This window comes from Dreissena polymorpha, chromosome 8 (assembly GCF_020536995.1).
Source record: "Dreissena polymorpha isolate Duluth1 chromosome 8, UMN_Dpol_1.0, whole genome shotgun sequence".
In the NCBI taxonomy this organism is placed as follows: Eukaryota; Metazoa; Mollusca; class Bivalvia; order Myida; family Dreissenidae; genus Dreissena; species Dreissena polymorpha.
The window spans coordinates 74,432,394-74,451,010 of NC_068362.1; the positions used below are offsets into that span (position 1 = coordinate 74,432,394).

Genomic DNA, 18,617 nt, shown 5'->3' on the forward strand with positions numbered 1-18,617 from the left:
CCAATTAACAAAGTAATATAGAAACCTAGCACCTATTAACCAAGTAATGGAGAAATCTTGGATCAATAAACATAGTAATATAGAAACCTAGGACCAATGAACAAAGTAATATAGAAACCTAAGACCAATTGATAAAAGTAAAAGAGAAACCTTATACCAATTAATAAAAGTAATAGAGAAACCTCGGATCAATTCACAAATTCATAAGGTAGCCTAGGACCAATTAATAAAGTAATAGAGAAACCTAGGACCAATTAACAAAGTTATAGACAAACCTAGCACCAATTAACTAAGTAATAGAGAAACCTTGGACCAATTAACAAAGTAATAGAGAAACCAAGCCGCACAGGCTTATCAGGGACAACGCTTTCCGCTTTTTTATTGCATTTTTCTTTTAAAGGAAGTTTATTTTTAGCAAAAATCCAGTTAAGGTGGAAAGTGTCTTCCCTGATTAGCCTTTGCGGATCAAGGATAACTATTTAGGCATGTGCATTCAAGTCCATTTTATCTTTGCAATGCTTATATGCTAGTATATTTATGTCTGATTCTAGGTGATGATCTTACGTAACCATGGTATTGTGGCATGCGGCTCAACCATTGAAGAGGCCTACCACTTTGCCTTCAACGTAGTGGCAGCCTGCAACTCACAGGTAAGGCCTAAGTGGTTGTCATTTAGTGTCCACAGTATAACACCTGAATAACCATCACAGGAACTTTAATTGAAGCAGAATCTTGTACCAAAGGAGGATTGCTTATTTCCTATACTGTTTCCAAATTCAAGCCATGCTATAAGACTATTTGTTATTTCAAATCCAAGCCTGAATAAATGTATTACTTCACATACTGTGTCCAAATCCAAGCACTGTTTGTTATTAAAAAGAATAATTGAGGACTAATGGAGCCTTGTTGGGGGAAAATTGTGCTTAATGCATGTCCGTTAAGTGTTGTCCCAGATTATCATGTGCAGTCTGCACGGGCTAATCAGGGACAACACTTTCTGCATACACTGGAGTTTTGTTAAGAAAGAGACTTCCTTTAAACATAAAATTCTGTTAAAGTTTAATGTTAAGACACTGATAAGCAAGTGCGGACTGCACAGGCTAATCTGAGACAATACTTTACGCACTTGCATGAAGCCTATTTTTCTCAGAACACTGCTCAATGTATCATTTCACATCTTGCTTTCAGATCCAAGCCATGCCCGCAGGTGTAGAGAATCTGATAAAGGTGAGCGATGATATTCGCAAGAAGACGTTCGAGATGGCCAACAGGGGCGGTGGCGGGGTGGATTCCTCCGACAGGAAGTGGAAGATTGGGCAGCTGGAGTTTGAGGCTCAAATGAGGGTCATGGATAACGCTGTAGGTGGCCTTTATGTGTGTTGATATTGGATTTGGACTATCCTGACTGATTTCTGAACGTTCTGAGAAATTGTTTTCAGTTTCTGTATTGTTTGCTTATGAGTTGTTTTTTTTTACTAAACCGTTGTGGGTAAAGTCTTCTGAGTTGTCCTGTTTCAGAGTTATGTTGTTAAAAACAAAATAAATAAAAATTGGAAACAAAAGTTCGTTTCTATGTGGTCACATAGTATTTAACACTTTTGAGTGTCAATGAAGTCAATGTTAAAAGAAAAGATTTTGAGTAGCTTTATATATATACCAAATCATATATATTAATTAAAGCGCTGAAGGCACTGCATTCAAGCATAATCTTAGACGCACTTCAGTTTTCAAAATTATGTCATAGCTTTTTATATCGCAAGTTTGAAATGAACACAACCCATTCAAATTTATAAAGAGTGTGTCTTAAAGCACAGGTCGAGATGTGTGTGCACTGTTTATCCTCATATTTATTTTTTTAGAGATAACTTAGACAAAATAACAACAATATGTCTCTTTTTTTCACAATTGGTTGCTGCGCTGGCAACCATCTTTAGAATTTTGTTTCCTTGCTAAAATTTACAAGCCTATAATCATGTACATGTTGTGTTATGTGTATCTAATACTGTATCTATTTTCTTTTAAATATTGAGCAACAATTTTGCCAACATGACAGACTTTTAATGCAGCATTAATCCCCATTTTCCCTGAAAGCAGCCAATATGTACAGATTTCAATAATATTAAAAACTGGCAAATGTTGTCGCACAAGCTGTTATAAACACTAGACTGGCCAATATCGTTGAACAAGCTTTTTAACCTTATGCATGCTGTCTGCTACAGTGTACCAGTGGTTAAGTATAAACAGGCAGTGGTTATCGTTACTAGCTGCAGTTGTCGTCCCTAGCGTAGTTAAAGCAGACTGATTTGCAAAACTGCCTCTCTACTTTAACGCTCACACTAAAAACCAAATGATACTAGTTTGTCCAGACTTAATACAATTAAAGTAAATGTTGACAGGCTTGATCAAACATGCCTATATTTGCCTATTTGCTTAGCGTCCATAACAGTTTATTAAGTGTCTCAACAGCTATCAGTAAACAAAAATTAAAACATTAAAATTTTGTTTCCAGGGTTACAGAACAGGCTACAACTACAAGCAGCCTAACCTGAAGCGTGAGACGCGAAGAGAGAAGTCGAATGCAGACGTGGAAGTACCCCCCTCCTCTAGTTCATTTACATACGTGTTTGATGGCGATGTGGAACATTCGAAATACATGTGAGACACATCTTTGTTGTCTGTTAATTGTTGTATTTTGTCAGTCATTAAAAATCTGTTTTGCTGAAGCTTTTGAATGTAATTATTAAAAAATCCTATTAACCTCTTGAAAACATTTGAAGTGGATGATTTTAATTAACTAGGCTAAAATGAGTTCACATATTTTGTAGATATTTGTTAAATTTGCGGGGCTAAATGAACATTCGTTAAGTGTTGTTTAAGATAAACCTGTGCATCCGTACAGGCCAATCAGATACGACACTTTCCGCTTTTATGGATTTTTATGCCCCTGAAGGAGGGCATATAGTGATCGCACTGTCCGTCCGTCCGTCACACTTTGCGTTAAGGTTTCGAAAAATGCTCATAACTTCTATGTCGCTTCAGATAGCAATTTCATATTTGACATGCATGTGTATATAGACAAGGCCTTTCCAATACGCACACAAATTTTGACCCCTGTGACCTCGACCTTGAACTTAGGGTCCGCGTTTAGGTTTTGAAATCTGCGTTTAGGTTTCGAAAAAATCTCATAACTTCTATCAAGCGTTTAAAGGGGGCATAAGTCATCGTATGGTGACGGCTCTTGTTTTTAATGAAGTCTCTTCTAAGCAAAAATCCAGTTTAAGCGGAAAGTGTTGTCCCCGATTAGCCCGTGCAGACTGCACAGTCTAATCTGGCACGACACTTAACGCACATGCATGAAATGCATTGTCGCAGGTCCCCAATAAAGGCAGCCATGGAGCGCCAGAAGCAACAGCACAAGGTGGGCTGGCTCAACTCCCCAAACGTCTATATCAGACAGGAGGTCGATGAGACTGGCACTCAGAACCCAAAGAAATACAGCAAGGTACACTCGCACAGGGACACAGAGATCATGTGACATGGGATAGTTTTCATATTAAATAGTGTTGGAGCTATTTTGAGAATAATTAATGTTCAAATTAGTACTTTTTTTCTCAAAGTGAATCTCAAAATTATTGGTTATGTTTTTCCTAAAAAATATTAAGGTCTGATCACAAGTAATTATATAGATCTCTGACATGGTTTACAAAATAAAATGGGTATAATAATTTAACTAAACACTTGCATGGACAAGTGTACTATGCTCTTTGTACATTTTACTTTGTTTGTAAACCTAATTATTCTATTATGAATGTAAACATTACCTAAGTTGTTTGTTGACAATTTTCACAAATTGTAACACTGTCAAAATGGCTGCCGTAGATGCTTAAATGTTTATTAATGTATATATATATCTTGAATTTGCCTAGAATCATGTCTTAAACTTGCAGATGAATAGTTCCAAGGTAACTATTGTAACACTGTTTGGCTAACATTGATTAACTTGACATGGTGATACCAAGTTATGTGCCATTGCACTATTCTGATGTTTTTCAAACAAGCATTACTAATTTGAGGCCGCTATGCAGATGGGTGACTATATGATCCATAAGTCCAGTGATGGATTTTCAGTAAACTTGCCACAAATATTGATGGCACTGAGATAGTGTACAGAAGACACAAGGTCAAGCTTTAGCTGTACTTCAAGGTCAAAAGTTTTGGCTTCAAATTTGTGTCTTCTTCATATCTCCTATACCCTTTGAAGAAGGATCTTTGGGAAGCCTGCCTCGAATGTTAAGGCAATTGATATTTTATACAGAATACGTCATGTTGGCTGGATGCCAAGGTCATACTTAAAGATCAAATGTCTTGGCCTCTATTTTTGTTTGAGGTCCATATCTGCTGTATCCAGTGAAAGATTTTCATTACAGCATGCTACAATGTCAATTTATTGAGAATATATTCGAAAGACATGAGTCAGTCATACCTGCATAATGCCTAGGTCAAACTTCACGGTTAAAGGTTTAAGCCTCCATTTGTGTGTGCAATTCATATCTCCTATTACCCATGAAGACTTCTTTTAATTTGGTAATAATGTTTAGGTCATTGATGCTAAAGGATTGCGTTAACTCAATGCTACATCAAGGTCAAGGTCACATTTACAGTTAAAATTGATGCACCTGTGTGTTTGATTCGGCTCCATTTATCCAATACCCTTTGAAGGATTTCCATGAGACTTGGCCACAATTGTTAGGTAAATGAGACTGAAGGCTGAAGAATTGAATCAGTCAAAAGCAAGTTCACCATTGTAAGGTCAAATTAAGTCTGCGGATGATATAGGTGTTTCCTGGACTGCATTGTATATTTTGGTAAAATGTCATTTAACATTATTACTGTTGTAAGAAAATAAAATAAAGTGTTGATAGTTTAATATATTTTATCACTATTAACAGTTTGAAGTCATCTGATAAAGTTAGGAGAACTCGGAACAGTTTGTGTGTGTGAAAAGTTTACCAATTATTCTCTGGTAACACTGGCTCATAAATTGATGTTTGATGTGATAAACTCTTGTTTAAAGAAATGCTTTCATCATTCCAAATAAATTCTTCATGAAAATTAATAAAATTCAACAATTTTGTGCAGTGTTTTTGGATAGAAAATTAATGTTTGTCAGAATAATAATTACCTGCTGGGGAATGGAGGTTGTAAATGTATTCAGATATAACAGATTGAGTGCTGAATGATCATTTTATGATTATAGGTCCATGAAACTTGTGCAATAGGTATTCGCTAGATCTTGCTATTGAGTGTTGAGGTTAATTTGATCCTACAAATATTGCTATATCATAGCAATAAAATGTACTATGAATTAACAAGACACATTAAAAGTTAATTAAATTTTTACTAGATACTGTCATTTCCAGGTGATATTCTGAAAATATAGGCCATATATAACTTGAACGAGTCATTTTAACCTGTAAATTGTACATTTTGGTGGCACATTTTGTATTTAGTTTTACATTGTCAACTGTTCTTATTAAAAAAAGTTGTTAGAGTTATCTGCCCATTCAATGCATGTTTAGTTATTCAGTGTCTCTATTCAAAGCTTTGGAGTAAACATGTATGGTAAATGGTGATTAATAAACTTTACGATTTTACAATATTAGTTATTGGAATGTTCTGTGTGTCTACTTATTCCAATAATGTTTTCTAACCACAGTTGCCTGCACTTATTTTTATCTTTCCATGTTTTCTAACAGCAGTTACCTGTCCATGTTTTCAGTGGGTTCCAGATGGTGACCCCAACTCGCCCAAGAGAAGCACCCCCATTAAGGTGGACCATCCCAACCAGTTTGCACCACAGGGCTCCGACCCCAGGGAGTTCAAGCAGAAACAGAAACAGGTGGGTTGCCAGCGAGAAATCTTGCATTCATTGTTCAAAAGCAGTTTGTTAGGAGAAGATATTGTAATATTGTATTTATTGATGATAAGCAATGTATAAGGTCCTAAAGCTTGAATTAATTTAGTGTGTTTAAGCCAAGAAGAACTGGTAATCTTGCATTTATGGTTCTTCATTTATAGGTTTATAAGCAGTTTATAAGGTGCAAAGGCTTGCACTAGTTTAGTCTGTTTTGAATCTTCTAATGAGACTGTGGTCTGGTATGGTGCACTTGTAGAAAAGTAGGTGTACCTCTGCTGCACAGGCTCTGTTAATGTGTACCAGTAAATATAATATTATATTCAAAGGCTATCTAAATATTTGTTTAATAAATTATTTTCTGTAGCTGGATTTTTGTGCTGGATTTTTTATTTTTTATGCCCCCTTTCGAAGAAAAGGGGGTATATAGTTTTTGCACTGTCCATCAGTCTGTCTGTCTGTCGATCAGTCAGTCTGTCTGTCAGTCTGTCACACTTTTCGTGTCCGCTCTCTATTTCAAATAGTTTTCATCCGATCTTTACGTAACTTGGCCAAAAGTTGTATCTAGACAATATCTAGGTCAAGTTCGAATATGGGTCATGCCGAGTCAAAAACTAGGTCATGGGGTTGATAAAACAAATCCAAGGGAAGTAATAAGCTTTAAATGGACATAATTATCTGACCTGGCAAATTATATTTTTTAGCTCACCTGAGCACAACGTGCTCATGGTGAGCTTTTGTGATCGCCTTTTGTCCATTGTCCGTCGTCCGTCGTGCTATGTCAACATTTGCCTTGTTCACTCTCTAGAGGCCACATTTATTGTCCAATCTTCATGAAATTTAGTCAGAAGATTGGTTTCAATGATATCTTGGATGAGTTCGAAAATGGTGACGTTTGCTTGAAAAACATGGCTGCCAAGGGGCAGGGCATTTTTCCTTATATGGCTATATATGGCTATAGCAAAATCTTGTTAACACTCTAGAGGCCACATTTATTGTCCGATCATCATAAATCTGGGTCAGAAGATTCATCCCAATAATATCTTGGACGAGTTAGAAAATGATGCCGGTTGGTTGAAAAACATGGCTGCCAGGGGGCGGGGCATTTTTCCTTATATGGCTATAATAAAACCTTGTTAACACTCTAGAGGCCACATTTATTTTCGGATCTTCATGAAACTTGGTCAGAAGATTTATCCCAATAATATCTTGTTATCTCAGGTGAGCAACTTTGGGCCTTTCAGGCCCACTTGTTGTTAAATAAATCAAAGCGGCAAAGTAAGCGGCATTGTGTTGCTGACAAACACATTGTGGTAAAAGGTCAAGGTCATCCTTCAAGGTCTAAGGTCAAAAATACAAATCCAAGGGAAGTAATAAGCTTTAAAGGGAGATAATTATTCAATATTGAACGTAGCAACTTGATAGAGCTTGATGGAGCTGCACAGTCACGGTTGTGGCTTTTAATTATTTGCTACTAAAAATAGAGATTTTTTAGAGACAATTTTTTTCAAAGGAAGTAATTTATATAATTATAAATCTCAGATTATATATTTCCTTACCAAGAATTTAAGTTCTTTTCACAGTTACTGTACATATTTTTTTATTTTGATTGGTTGGATTGGACAAAATCCAAGGGAAATAATAAGCTTTAAAGGGAGATGATTTCTATACCTGCCAAATGATAAATAGAAATTTTTATTCAAAGCAGCACAGTAGGGGGCATTGTGCTTCTGACGAACACATCTCTTGTTTTAACTTTTCTATGTTACCTCATTTATAAGAATCTTGACAATTATTAATAAGCTCAAGTCTGTTTTGTAAGTAGAACATGTTTTTTGGTGTCCATTCCGAACTCTTGACTGCTGGGTATATCCATTCTTAGATATTTGACACTTTTTATGCCCCTGGGTAGGGAGGAATATAGCAGTCACACTGCCTGTCCTTTGTCTGTCTGTCTGTCTGTCCGGCCAGCCGACGCTTTGTGATTTTCCTTAACACTTAAAAGATATTTACCTAATTTTTGGTGTGTTAATCTGCCTGCATATACAAATCATGTTTCAGTTTCTTTTTAGTCCTTTGATTTTTGCAGAATTTTTGTGCCTTGTCCTTAGAAATAATACTTTTCTGGAATTAATCTGAGATGCATGAATCCTACTTCAGATCCGTAAGGACTACTATGACGAGAGGATCTCTGCCGGGCCCCAGTCCAAGATCCTGGAGGGCATGACCTGGGAGGAGGCAGAGAAAATGAAGGTACACAGCTACGCTCTGGGAAAATGGGGCTAAATGCATGTGCGTTAAGTGTTGTCCTAGATTTGCCTTGCAGTCTGCACAGGCTAATCAGGGACGAAACTTTACAACTAGAGTTGATTTTTGTTTTAAAGAGACTTCCTTTAAATGACTACACATGCTTAACTGGGACAACACTTAACGCACATGCATAAAGCCCCAGTTTACAGATTGGGCACTTATGTCATTGTGCCTGTTGTTTGTTACCTAAGTAGAGTGTGAGTTTTTTTTAGTGTAGAATAAAGTTTCTACCAAACTTATTGCCCATATAGTTTTTTATGTAACTTAATGTTACCATTATTGTCTAATAATTTCATGAGCGCTATTTATATATATTTTGATCTTAGTATTTTGTTCATGGATTTGTATAATGTCATAATTTCTAATTGAGGTTTTGTAAATGCATCGGCAGACAATCTTCTGTGTTATTTTGGGCCTGTCATTTACATGTTATTCATATATATCAAAACATAAGCTGCGCCCTCTGAAAACAGGGCTTAATGAATGTGCATTAAATGTCATCCCAGATTAGTCTGTGTAGTCTGCACAGGCAAATCAGGGACGACAGTTTTTGTCTAGACTAGATTTTGTTAGGAAGAGACTTTATTTAAACAAAAGGGGAAAGTATTGTCCCTGATTAGTTGTTGTAGTCTGCACAGGCTAATCAGGGATGACACTTTGCAGACTGCACAGGCTTATCTGGGACAATACTTTATGGACATGTTTTGAGTCCTGTTTTCCAAGAACTCTGCTCAGATAATTCAAAACATGTTATGAATATTCTATTTGAAACAACGTGTAATGTGCCAGTTTGGTTATCAGGTCATTGTTATTTTCTGATACCATTTCTTTTTATCCCTTGCCAATGGCTGATAGATAAAGAAAAGGCGTTGTCTGTCTGTCTGTCATTCCGTCCGATTGTCTGTCACAAAATTGTGAAATTTGCGGGGGATATAAATTTAACAAATTTGCTTGTTTTAATTTGATGTTGTGATATTTGCACCCAGTTCATGCTGATATTTGCTAAGACGTGTATTTTGTTTGAAACATTTGGACTCTCATAAAATCACAGCCTTAGAACTAGGTGATTTTGCTGTATCTGTAATTTCGAAATCTTCGCTTTTAAGATGTAACCCATTCAAGACACTAGAAAGATTGAAATGAAGTAATTTGGCAGTATGAACTCTTTTATATTTGATTTCTTATTCTGTTCAAGCATTATGAGGTCAGTGTCTATTTGCACTTATTTTTGCCAGAGCTGTAGATATATAGATTGACCAGCGTATACCTGCTTACCACCAGCCATACCTCGCACATCTACATGTATGGCAGAAACTTGGGCTTTTTTATACCAGATACTTGATTCTTTGAGCATTGGTTTTGGCATTAATAACATCCAATTGGGAATGGGTGCTAACAATGTTATTTTTGTTACATATTTGAGATTTTTATTAAATTGTTAATGTATTTACTTACATCACAATTTGTGTCAACTCCTTTTCAGTAAGGAAAAACTTTTATCATAATTAACCAGCTGGACAGTGTTAAACTTGTTCAATGTTTTTCTCACATGTTGAGACCCCTACAAAGTTGGAGTCTATAGGCATTGCAAATGTTTGATCATTTTTTTGGGGTAAATTTGAATTTTTAGAAACGATAATATCACTACTTAACCAAAAATGTTCTATGGAATAGTTAGATTTTTCAATCATTATATTTAAATAGTTGTGTGTTTATATACATTTTCAAAAATGAAATTGCCATTATCCTACCCTCAATTAAATCTTATTTCTTTCCCTTCTCATACAAAATTCCACCTGTTTGGTGTATGTGTCCTGGCAATTGTATTTGGATAAAATTTGTATGTTTGAATACCAGAGAAAATGTAAATAGCAAACACAATATAATATAATGCACCTTGTAATTTAACTTTCCAGCTCATTTATGTTTCCAATTTTTATACCATATCCCCTTGTAAATTATTATGATTCCCTATTCAATTATCCATAGTTGTCATATAAGTATTGTTATACCAAAATAATGTGCACATCAGATGACTTCAAAACTAAAGCTGTGGAAAATACATGCAAGTGAATAAACTGACTTTTGGTCAAATTAATTCACAGATTTCATATGTTTGAATTGAAACATTTGTATCGGGTACATTTTTTACATCGGGAATTAATATGTAAATTTTTGCTTGCCAGATTCTGCATTTGTATTTGCAAGTTAATTGCTCTTTTAAAGCTATGTCTAATAAAACACATTTGGAAGCAAAATCAGCTAGTTTCTAGGGTTGCAATGCTATGTTCCTTGCATTTGTTTGGATTTGTTTTACTATATTATGGATAATAATCCAGATTTGTGACAAATGGTTTTGTTGTTTGTATGGTTGAGCTTGTGCATATCCCAGAATAAATATTAATCAAACATTCTAACAGATGGTAAATTAACCCTTTCCCACTCAGAGGCAAAGTGAAAATGGCTATGTGCAAACAGCTTTAAACAAGAACAGCCTGCGAGTAATTCCCAGTCTGTTAAGGTTTTATGCTGTTTGCTGCTCATCAGTATCTAAGGGTTGAAAATGAAGTGTTTTAGAACTTGAATCTAATCAGAAAGGTCTTTAATTAAATGTAACTTTTTCAGGGACTACAAACACGTCTAAGTGATAAAGGGTTAAACATGCATTTGACATAAATGCTGTATTGATATGCACACGATAAATATTTTACGATTCATAATAATTGTGATATTTAAATTATGTGTTACAAATCATACTTGCAGATAAAGATCAATGAATCAGAAAATTGACTAATGCTTGTACGCGTGAGACATTGTTTGGGTTTAATAAAGAAGTTTTTGTGTGTGTCTTATTCTGGAACTGCACTTGTTCTGCTGTAGTGAGTTTTGTTGCTTAGAGTGATTGCCCATAATGTAGCTATATTTGTCTTTGAATGTAGCCTTGTTATTTTTGCACCATTTTCAGCAAATGGAACAGAACGGATACGTAAGTTATCATTTCATTACTCATCTTCATATCATATCCCTGGTACTGTAACAACAGTGTTAACTTATATACCTGTTATTCTTATAAATGCTGTATACAATCTATGTCTAGTGTGGTTTGGTTTCGGAAATCACGGAACACTCATAGTAAAACAAATAACACAAAATAAATATACAACATTGCTAACAAAATTATGAGTGGTTAATACACAGCGTGGACATTATAGGTGTAAATTATAGGTAATCAGACTTTACAAGATCGAATTATGCTGAATTATGCCTGATTTTCACTTTAAAATATTATTTACAGTATTTTATGCAATAAAATGCTGCTTATCCTTTCCATGTTTGGGATTGTGAAGTAAAAAAGTGGATAAATTTAATTGTTGTTAAGATGAATATTTTGCATAAAAAATAAAAACTGATTATTCAAAGTTGTGTGAACTCTTAAGTTATACACATAGTTTAATATTAGACTTAGATTGATGACATTCATATAATTGAATTGTGTGCTTAACATTCACTTATAAGTTTTTAGACCTCAAATCATTAATATAATGATGAAAATTGAGCCACAGGCATCACCTATTTGGATGTGATACATGAAGTGTGTATACTTCCAAGCTTTTCAAATGTTTAAAAAAAGTAATTTCTGCCATTTAGTATTTAGTGAGTATTCTTGGGCCTGTGTCTGTAGTACACATGGCTTCACATAACTTCACATTATCTAAAGGATATTATACAAATGCTTTCTTAAATATGAAGTAGCATCTGTAGAAAGACTAAAATGTATAAGATTTGAATTTGATTATTGTCTTCTGATTACATTACAAAGGGATGACTATAGGTCATCTGCAATTAATTAGCAATTCTTATTTTTTTTACTGTGTTGACATCTGTAATTTTGAAGCACAGTAGATTATATTGTTAGTTTGGTAATTCACTATAAAACTAAGTATATAAATAAATATAACATCATTATAATAAATTTCATAAGATTATTAACAGTATTCAACAGTGATCAACTAAATAAATTTATTAATGTAAACATGTACATGTCAATACAGTCCCGGGTTTGGTTTTACTTGGCCATCTTTGTTCTTCATGCGTGCATGGGTGATCTAATATGTAACCATTATTCGTGTTGTTCATCGATCTGCTTTAATTAGCTTCCTACCAGTGTAACCATAAGGGACTAAAGGTTTACCCCTGGTCCGTCAGTGTGTTAGTGATTCCGTCTAACTGTCTGTTGCAATCTGGATCCTTCTGTAACTCATAAAGTACTTAATTAAGTTTGATGAAACGTGGTATGTTGATAGATGACGATTTGGGGAATATTCTTGTTATTTATCACACACAAATTGTGGTTGCTATGGTTACATAATTAATTGAAAACTTACATCTAGGTTCTGCAATAAGTCAAAAGTACTCAAGGTAGATGGATGAAAATTGGTATGCGGAAAGAAGACTGCTGTTTTGTCTGTGACAGAGGTCTTGTTCATATCATAATACTTCATTCAGAATGAAATCTATACAATGCAGAATTATAATATATATACCTTAACCTGCCATATTGACAAAGCTTCAGGGGTGTGATTTTTCCTCATTTCCATCTTTAAAAGGCCTAGTTTCAATGCCTAGATTTTAAAAAAAGACGACAAGTTTGCTAGATTTAAAAAAAAAGAAGAGGGTTTTTATGAATTCTGTTAAGGGGAGGGGGTGAATATCCTCCCCTGATGTGTTTAAAAAATCACACCCTGACCTAGCATACATGTATGTTTGCTTTTGTATAATCAATTAGGCCTGTTCCTTTTTCAAAAGTGAAGTTTTCATATTGCTCATCTTCATCTAGAATACAACCTCAAATTTCTGTTTAGTATTTTTCACAGTTTTTTCATTTTTCATGCCTTACAAATTATAGGTTCATTTTATACCTGTAAGCCCCCTTATGTAACATGGAATTTAAAGGGGCCTTTTCACAGATTTTGGCATGTTTTGAAGTTTGTCATTAAATGCTTTATATTGATAAATGTTAACATTGGATTTTAAAAGCTCCAGTAAAAAATTAAAAATACAATTTAAAGAAGGGAAAAAAAGTAGCCCACAGCAGGGCTCGAACTACTGACCCCCGGAATCCTGGAGTAAAAACGCACTAGCCCACTGAGCTATCCTGCCAAGCATACATGAGAGCGTATTTTATACGTTATATAAGCAATCTTTGTAGTTTCACAAATTTAAACGACAACAACAGAACTCTCCAAATTATTCAATCCTTTCGCGTTGCAACGCTTTATTATTTTTCGGGTTTTGAATCGTCAAAAGATGCATATAATGGCTACATTAGACCATGGTAAATGTTCAGTAATACTGTTTCCTCACAAACATCATAACTAAAAGGAAAATTTGCCAATCTGAAACAACTTTTTTCAATTTTCTCAATTTACCAAACCGTGAAAAAATCCCTTTAAATCTTTCTTCTTGTGGAAAACAGACATGTACTGTCTTCGTCTGTAAAATAAACATGATGGGACTAAGACATATATGACATTTATTTTCTCAATGCCGTGTATCTACTTCTGTGCAGGTAAACCCAGACACCCTGTATGTGTGATGTAATGTGTCTGTGTTTTCAGGATGGCAGCCTCAGTGCCACTGGCGATAGCGTGATCGTAATAGGGGCCGCCTCAAGGGGCATAATTCAGCGGGATCAGCAACACAATGTGCAGGTAACTCTTGCTCATAAATCACATTTGTACTCCAATCCTCCAGTTTATACACCTGTTTCTTGAAAAGTCTTATTTGAACACAATTGACGTATGGGCAGGAGAAATGGATGGGCAAATTTTTTAAGTCAATCAGTTTTCATCAAACCTTTACCAAACTCTCCGGAAACTGTTTTTTAACATTAAATAAATAAATTTAATAACAAGCCAATTTGCATGAGGCTTTTCAGAGTTATTGCACTTTAATAACCTGCTCATTTTTTTAGATCATCTTGGCATATGAACTCATATAACAATAATTTTGACAAAATGTAATTGTGCTTTTCGTCAAATGCTTTCCATGTGCAATTTTTAGTAAAAGAAATAAGGCCTATTTGTCAGGCATTGAAACAAACCTTAGAATAAATCATATTTTATATATATATGATGTGATGCTTAGAGATTCGTAACAGCTTGTGAATGCTCCATGTTTTGTAGGTGTACAAGTCCCAGTATGCGGCCAATCCGTTCGAGACAATGTCAGCAGAGGAGATTGAGCGCTACAAATGGGAGGTTGAACACCGTGGGGCACAGGACGGTCTGGCTACTGTGGAGGGTGAGTGTGGGTGGTTAAGTGAGTTGTGTGAATGGTAATACAGTGGGAGGTTGAACACCATGGGGCACAGGACGGTCTCGCAACTGTGGAGGGTGAGTGTTGGTGGTTAAGTGGGTGAGTGTAGGGGGTTTAGTGGGTGAGTGTGGGTGGTTACGTTGGTTGTAGGGAGGGAGATATAGTGGGAGGTCGAACAAAGTGGAACACAGGGTAGCCTTACAGAAGTGGGTATGTGTGGGATGGTGGGAGGTCAAACAATGTGGGAATAGGATGGCCTTGCTACAGTGGAGGGTGAGTGTAAGTGGTGAAGTGGGAGAGCGAGGGTTGTAGGGAGGGTGAGATTGTGGGGCTCAGTACAGCCTCACAAATGTTGAGGGTGAGTGTGGGTGGTTAAAGAGGATGTGAGTGGGTTGGTGGGAGGGTGTTAGTTATTGTGGGATTTGGAACACTGTGGTGCACAGGACAGCCTTTCTACCAGAAGGGAGTGAGAGAATGTGATAGCGGTGGGTCTGTGTGGAGTGGTGGGAGGTCAAACACTGTGGGCAAAGGATGACCTTGGTACTGTAGAGGGTGAGTGTGGGTGACCGCAGTGGGTTTGTGGGTTGATGGAAAGTTTGGAGATGGAACATCGTGGGGAACACTACCCACTTACTAATGTAGAAGGCGAGTGTTGGTGACTGAAGTTGGTGTGAGTAGGGTGGTAGGATAGTGTGAGGTAGAACAAGGTGGGGCAAAGGACAGAAGAGCTACTGTGGAAGGACAATCAGTGTGAAGATGACGAGATTATGATTTTTAGGATGATGAGGATGATTATGATGAGTTTAAAAGCACCATGTTTTGTTTGACAGAGGAACAACTGGAACCTGGTCCTGAAGGAAAGCTGATCTCCACAGAGGAGAGACTGGAACGAGTGCAACACAGGGGAGAGGAGTCCCACCCGGCTGCTGATGTCAGTGATGATGGTAAGTAGTTACCTCCCTTGTTGATAAAGGTGCCACTTGTCGTTTAAAAGTTGCCTCCCTTGGTTAAAACTTTCTTCTCATGGTTTTAAGAAGCCTCCTTTTGGCTAGTGTTTTCTCCTTTAGGGTAAGTTGACTACCTTGAGGAAAACATTGTGGAAGGTATGATTTAAAATCAATTATGATTGTAAGAGCAGTAACAAGCCCTGAACAAATCTCACCCTAGTACTGGTGTTAGTGAGGATGGTAAGTTGTTACCTCCCTTGGAATAGAACAGCTTTGTAGTTTCCGGTCTGGGATGATAATCAGCAAGTAAGGTAATCTTCCATGGGTAAAATATAAATCTTTGCGTTGAATGCACTTTCATTTGGTTACGCTGATAGCATTCAAATTGACTTAGTTAGGATTTGTGTTCAAAACTTTAAGTTATTTTAGTTTTTATGAATGTTGGGGTGAAAATAACTTGAATATGAAACAGCAAATCTTACCAATGGTTGCGCAGCATATTGACGTAAGTATTTCATTTACAAGAAGTTGGCATGGCTTTTGTACCTGCTACAAAGAGCGACTATTTCAGACGGCCTTGAATTTAATGTATGCACATTGGCAGGTGCTTGGTTTGTACCCTCTGCTCTTTGATGTTGTAGTTGACTAGGTTTACATGTGTTTATAGCTAAACCTTAGTGCTTTAGACTTTAGAAAATGTTGTGTTGATTGATTCCGAAGTCATCTGGCATTTTGCTCCTTCAAATTTCAACACTTGATGGTATGTCTCTCATTGTTGTTGTTGTTTTTATCATGGAAAGTTTATGTTGTGACTCTTCCATCATTGATTCTTAGCTTATCTTACCATCCATTTTGTTGTTTCAGCAGGGTTATTACTGGTTAAACACGCGAAACCAATTATATTGTGTGCACGCTATTGTTCAAGCTCTTGATTATTGTAAACTTTGCTACAGATCTGATTTCTAACCTGGCTTAATGTATCTTGTACGCAATGACTTGTTTGTTATTTGACCTTAAGTAAAACTGTTAGAATATTGAAACTTTATATTTTAATGTATATGGAGATTTTTTGGTATAACTTCTATCCCAGCTTCATCATATATATCGCTAAGAACCTTTTTTGCATTTTTTTAAACGCTTTTTTTTTATGAACAGCGTACATTATTGTTGTTACAAATGTTTATTTTTTGTGTTTATAATTTTTTTTTCAATTTCTGAGGTCACTTGCCAAGATATTCGAATATGTATTTATTCTATTTACAAAATGTTTTATACGCATTTTGGAATAAGCACTTTCACGAATATTAAGCAATATTCTTCAAGTGCATTATGTTGAACATTTAAACCTGGCACATATAATTATACATGTATATGAAAACATACTTTACAAATCTGATATGATGCATATATTGGTTTTCTTTCTGGAATCAAGTAAATCAAAGGAATGTTGCCAGATGGAACATCTTTGTTATAACAATGCAAAGGGCTTGTGAAAAACATACACACATAAATTCTGATTATAATAATACAAAAACATTTATTAGTGCCCAACCGGTTTCACCCGAGGGGACTTATGGTTTGCGCTCTGTGTGTCTGTCAGTCTGTCTGTCACACTTTTCTGGATCCTGCGATAACTTTAAAAGTTCTTAATATTTTTTCATGAAACTTAAAACATGGATAGATGGCAATAAGGACATTATGCACGTCATTTCATTTTGTTCCTCCGTCAAAAATTCTGGTTGCTATGGCAACAAGTATAAAAAAAATAATAAAAAAATATATTTCTGACAATCGTGTAGCTGGTAGGGGACTTATATTGCTTGGCAATAGTCTTGTTTAACATATTTTATGCACATGGTAAGAGTTCTATAGTGCCAGGTCACAGTTTCAAGCTATAGCACATTTTTGCTTGTGTACAGCACATGCTGTTTCCACTTCTACAAAGCTTTTCACTTCAATGTTGTGCTAACATAGTTCTGGTATGTGTGATTTTCAGGCCGCAGTGACGGACACAGGGTGAACGCAAGTGAGTCATTCATTCATACATCTCCATTAGACACAAACACTTGTTCAAATTGTCACCGTAGACAGATTATTGGATGTCTAGGCAGTGTTATTTGACAAGTTTCTAGCTCACTGGTCATGTATGTTTCCTCTTCATATTTACTAACACGGACTCATATATGAAGCTACCAAGTTTTCACTTTATAAACGTTTTATGTGACTTAAACTGTTATTTAATATTGTAATAATTTTTTAATTGTGAACCATAGCTTCTGACAAAAGCATGTTTTACAGTAAATATCTGTGAATTTCATGGACCAATCTTGTTGGAACGTTTGTTATAGAAAGCTTTGAATGGACACCTAACTTGGGGTTGTATTTGGGGCATATTGGGTTAAAGTCAAGGTCATTGTTACCAAGTAAAGTCACATGGCATACTTTCAATAAGTTCAGTTTGGATACAGGTATTGCACTAAAGAGGTATTGCACTAAAATTTTGTATGGAGGTAGCTAACATGCAAACCTAGTTCAGAATTGCATTTGTAGTTAGTCAGGTCAAGGTCATAGTCTCTATAACTATAAATAGAAAATTGGCCTCCAGTAAATAACTTTGGATTGATGTATTACACTGAAATAGTTTGTAGGTTGCTTATATGCAGACTTTGGGGAAAGTGTTGTACAAGTCAGAGTCTCTGTTTCTAAAATAGAAAAAAGGTTTCTACCTAATTACTGAATGGATATGTGCTGAAATTGTGTGTGTTTGTGGCCTTTATATGTATGTAGCATGGTATCTGGGACCTGTTGCGTTATGATCAAGTTCACTGTTTGTAAAAATGAAAAACAACAACACTGAATTGCTTGACCAAAAGAGAATAGAGTACATAAAACTTGCGCCAATGCTTTAGTTTATTGTACAGACATTGTTGTAAGTGCAGACTTGGTAGTAGCTATACCTATACAGTGTTTGTTTTGTCAAAATGTTTATGTGACTTGTTCAATAGAATAGATATGGGTCTGCCTTAAGAGAGGTAATCATACATTTTTGTTTAGTATTTACAGTAATCATTTATTTCTCTTTTTATGTCCCCCCAGTACTGGGGGACATATTGTTTTTGCCCTGTCTG

At 35.7% G+C, this 18,617-nt stretch overlaps 1 protein-coding gene across 18 annotated transcripts in view; it reads left to right on the plus strand.

The window, feature by feature from the left end:
• Positions 1–18,617, plus strand: part of LOC127841975 (gamma-adducin-like) — an 89,522-nt gene that overhangs the window by 52,936 nt on the left and 17,969 nt on the right. For 10 of the 18 annotated variants that reach the window (XM_052371185.1, XM_052371191.1, XM_052371193.1 and 7 more), the window contains 11 exons: positions 552–650; positions 1,189–1,359; positions 2,510–2,655; positions 3,373–3,502; positions 5,780–5,899; positions 8,075–8,167; positions 11,190–11,210; positions 13,843–13,935; positions 14,410–14,527; positions 15,373–15,486; positions 17,486–17,515. In XM_052371185.1, coding sequence (XP_052227145.1) covers positions 552–650; positions 1,189–1,359; positions 2,510–2,655; positions 3,373–3,502; positions 5,780–5,899; positions 8,075–8,167; positions 11,190–11,210; positions 13,843–13,935; positions 14,410–14,527; positions 15,373–15,486; positions 17,486–17,515 — 1,135 coding nt within the window. The remainder of the gene's footprint in view (positions 1–551; positions 651–1,188; positions 1,360–2,509; positions 2,656–3,372; positions 3,503–5,779; positions 5,900–8,074; positions 8,168–11,189; positions 11,211–13,842; positions 13,936–14,409; positions 14,528–15,372; positions 15,487–17,485; positions 17,516–18,617) is intronic. The other 8 variants (XM_052371190.1, XM_052371194.1, XM_052371200.1 and 5 more) reach the window with 2 other exon arrangements.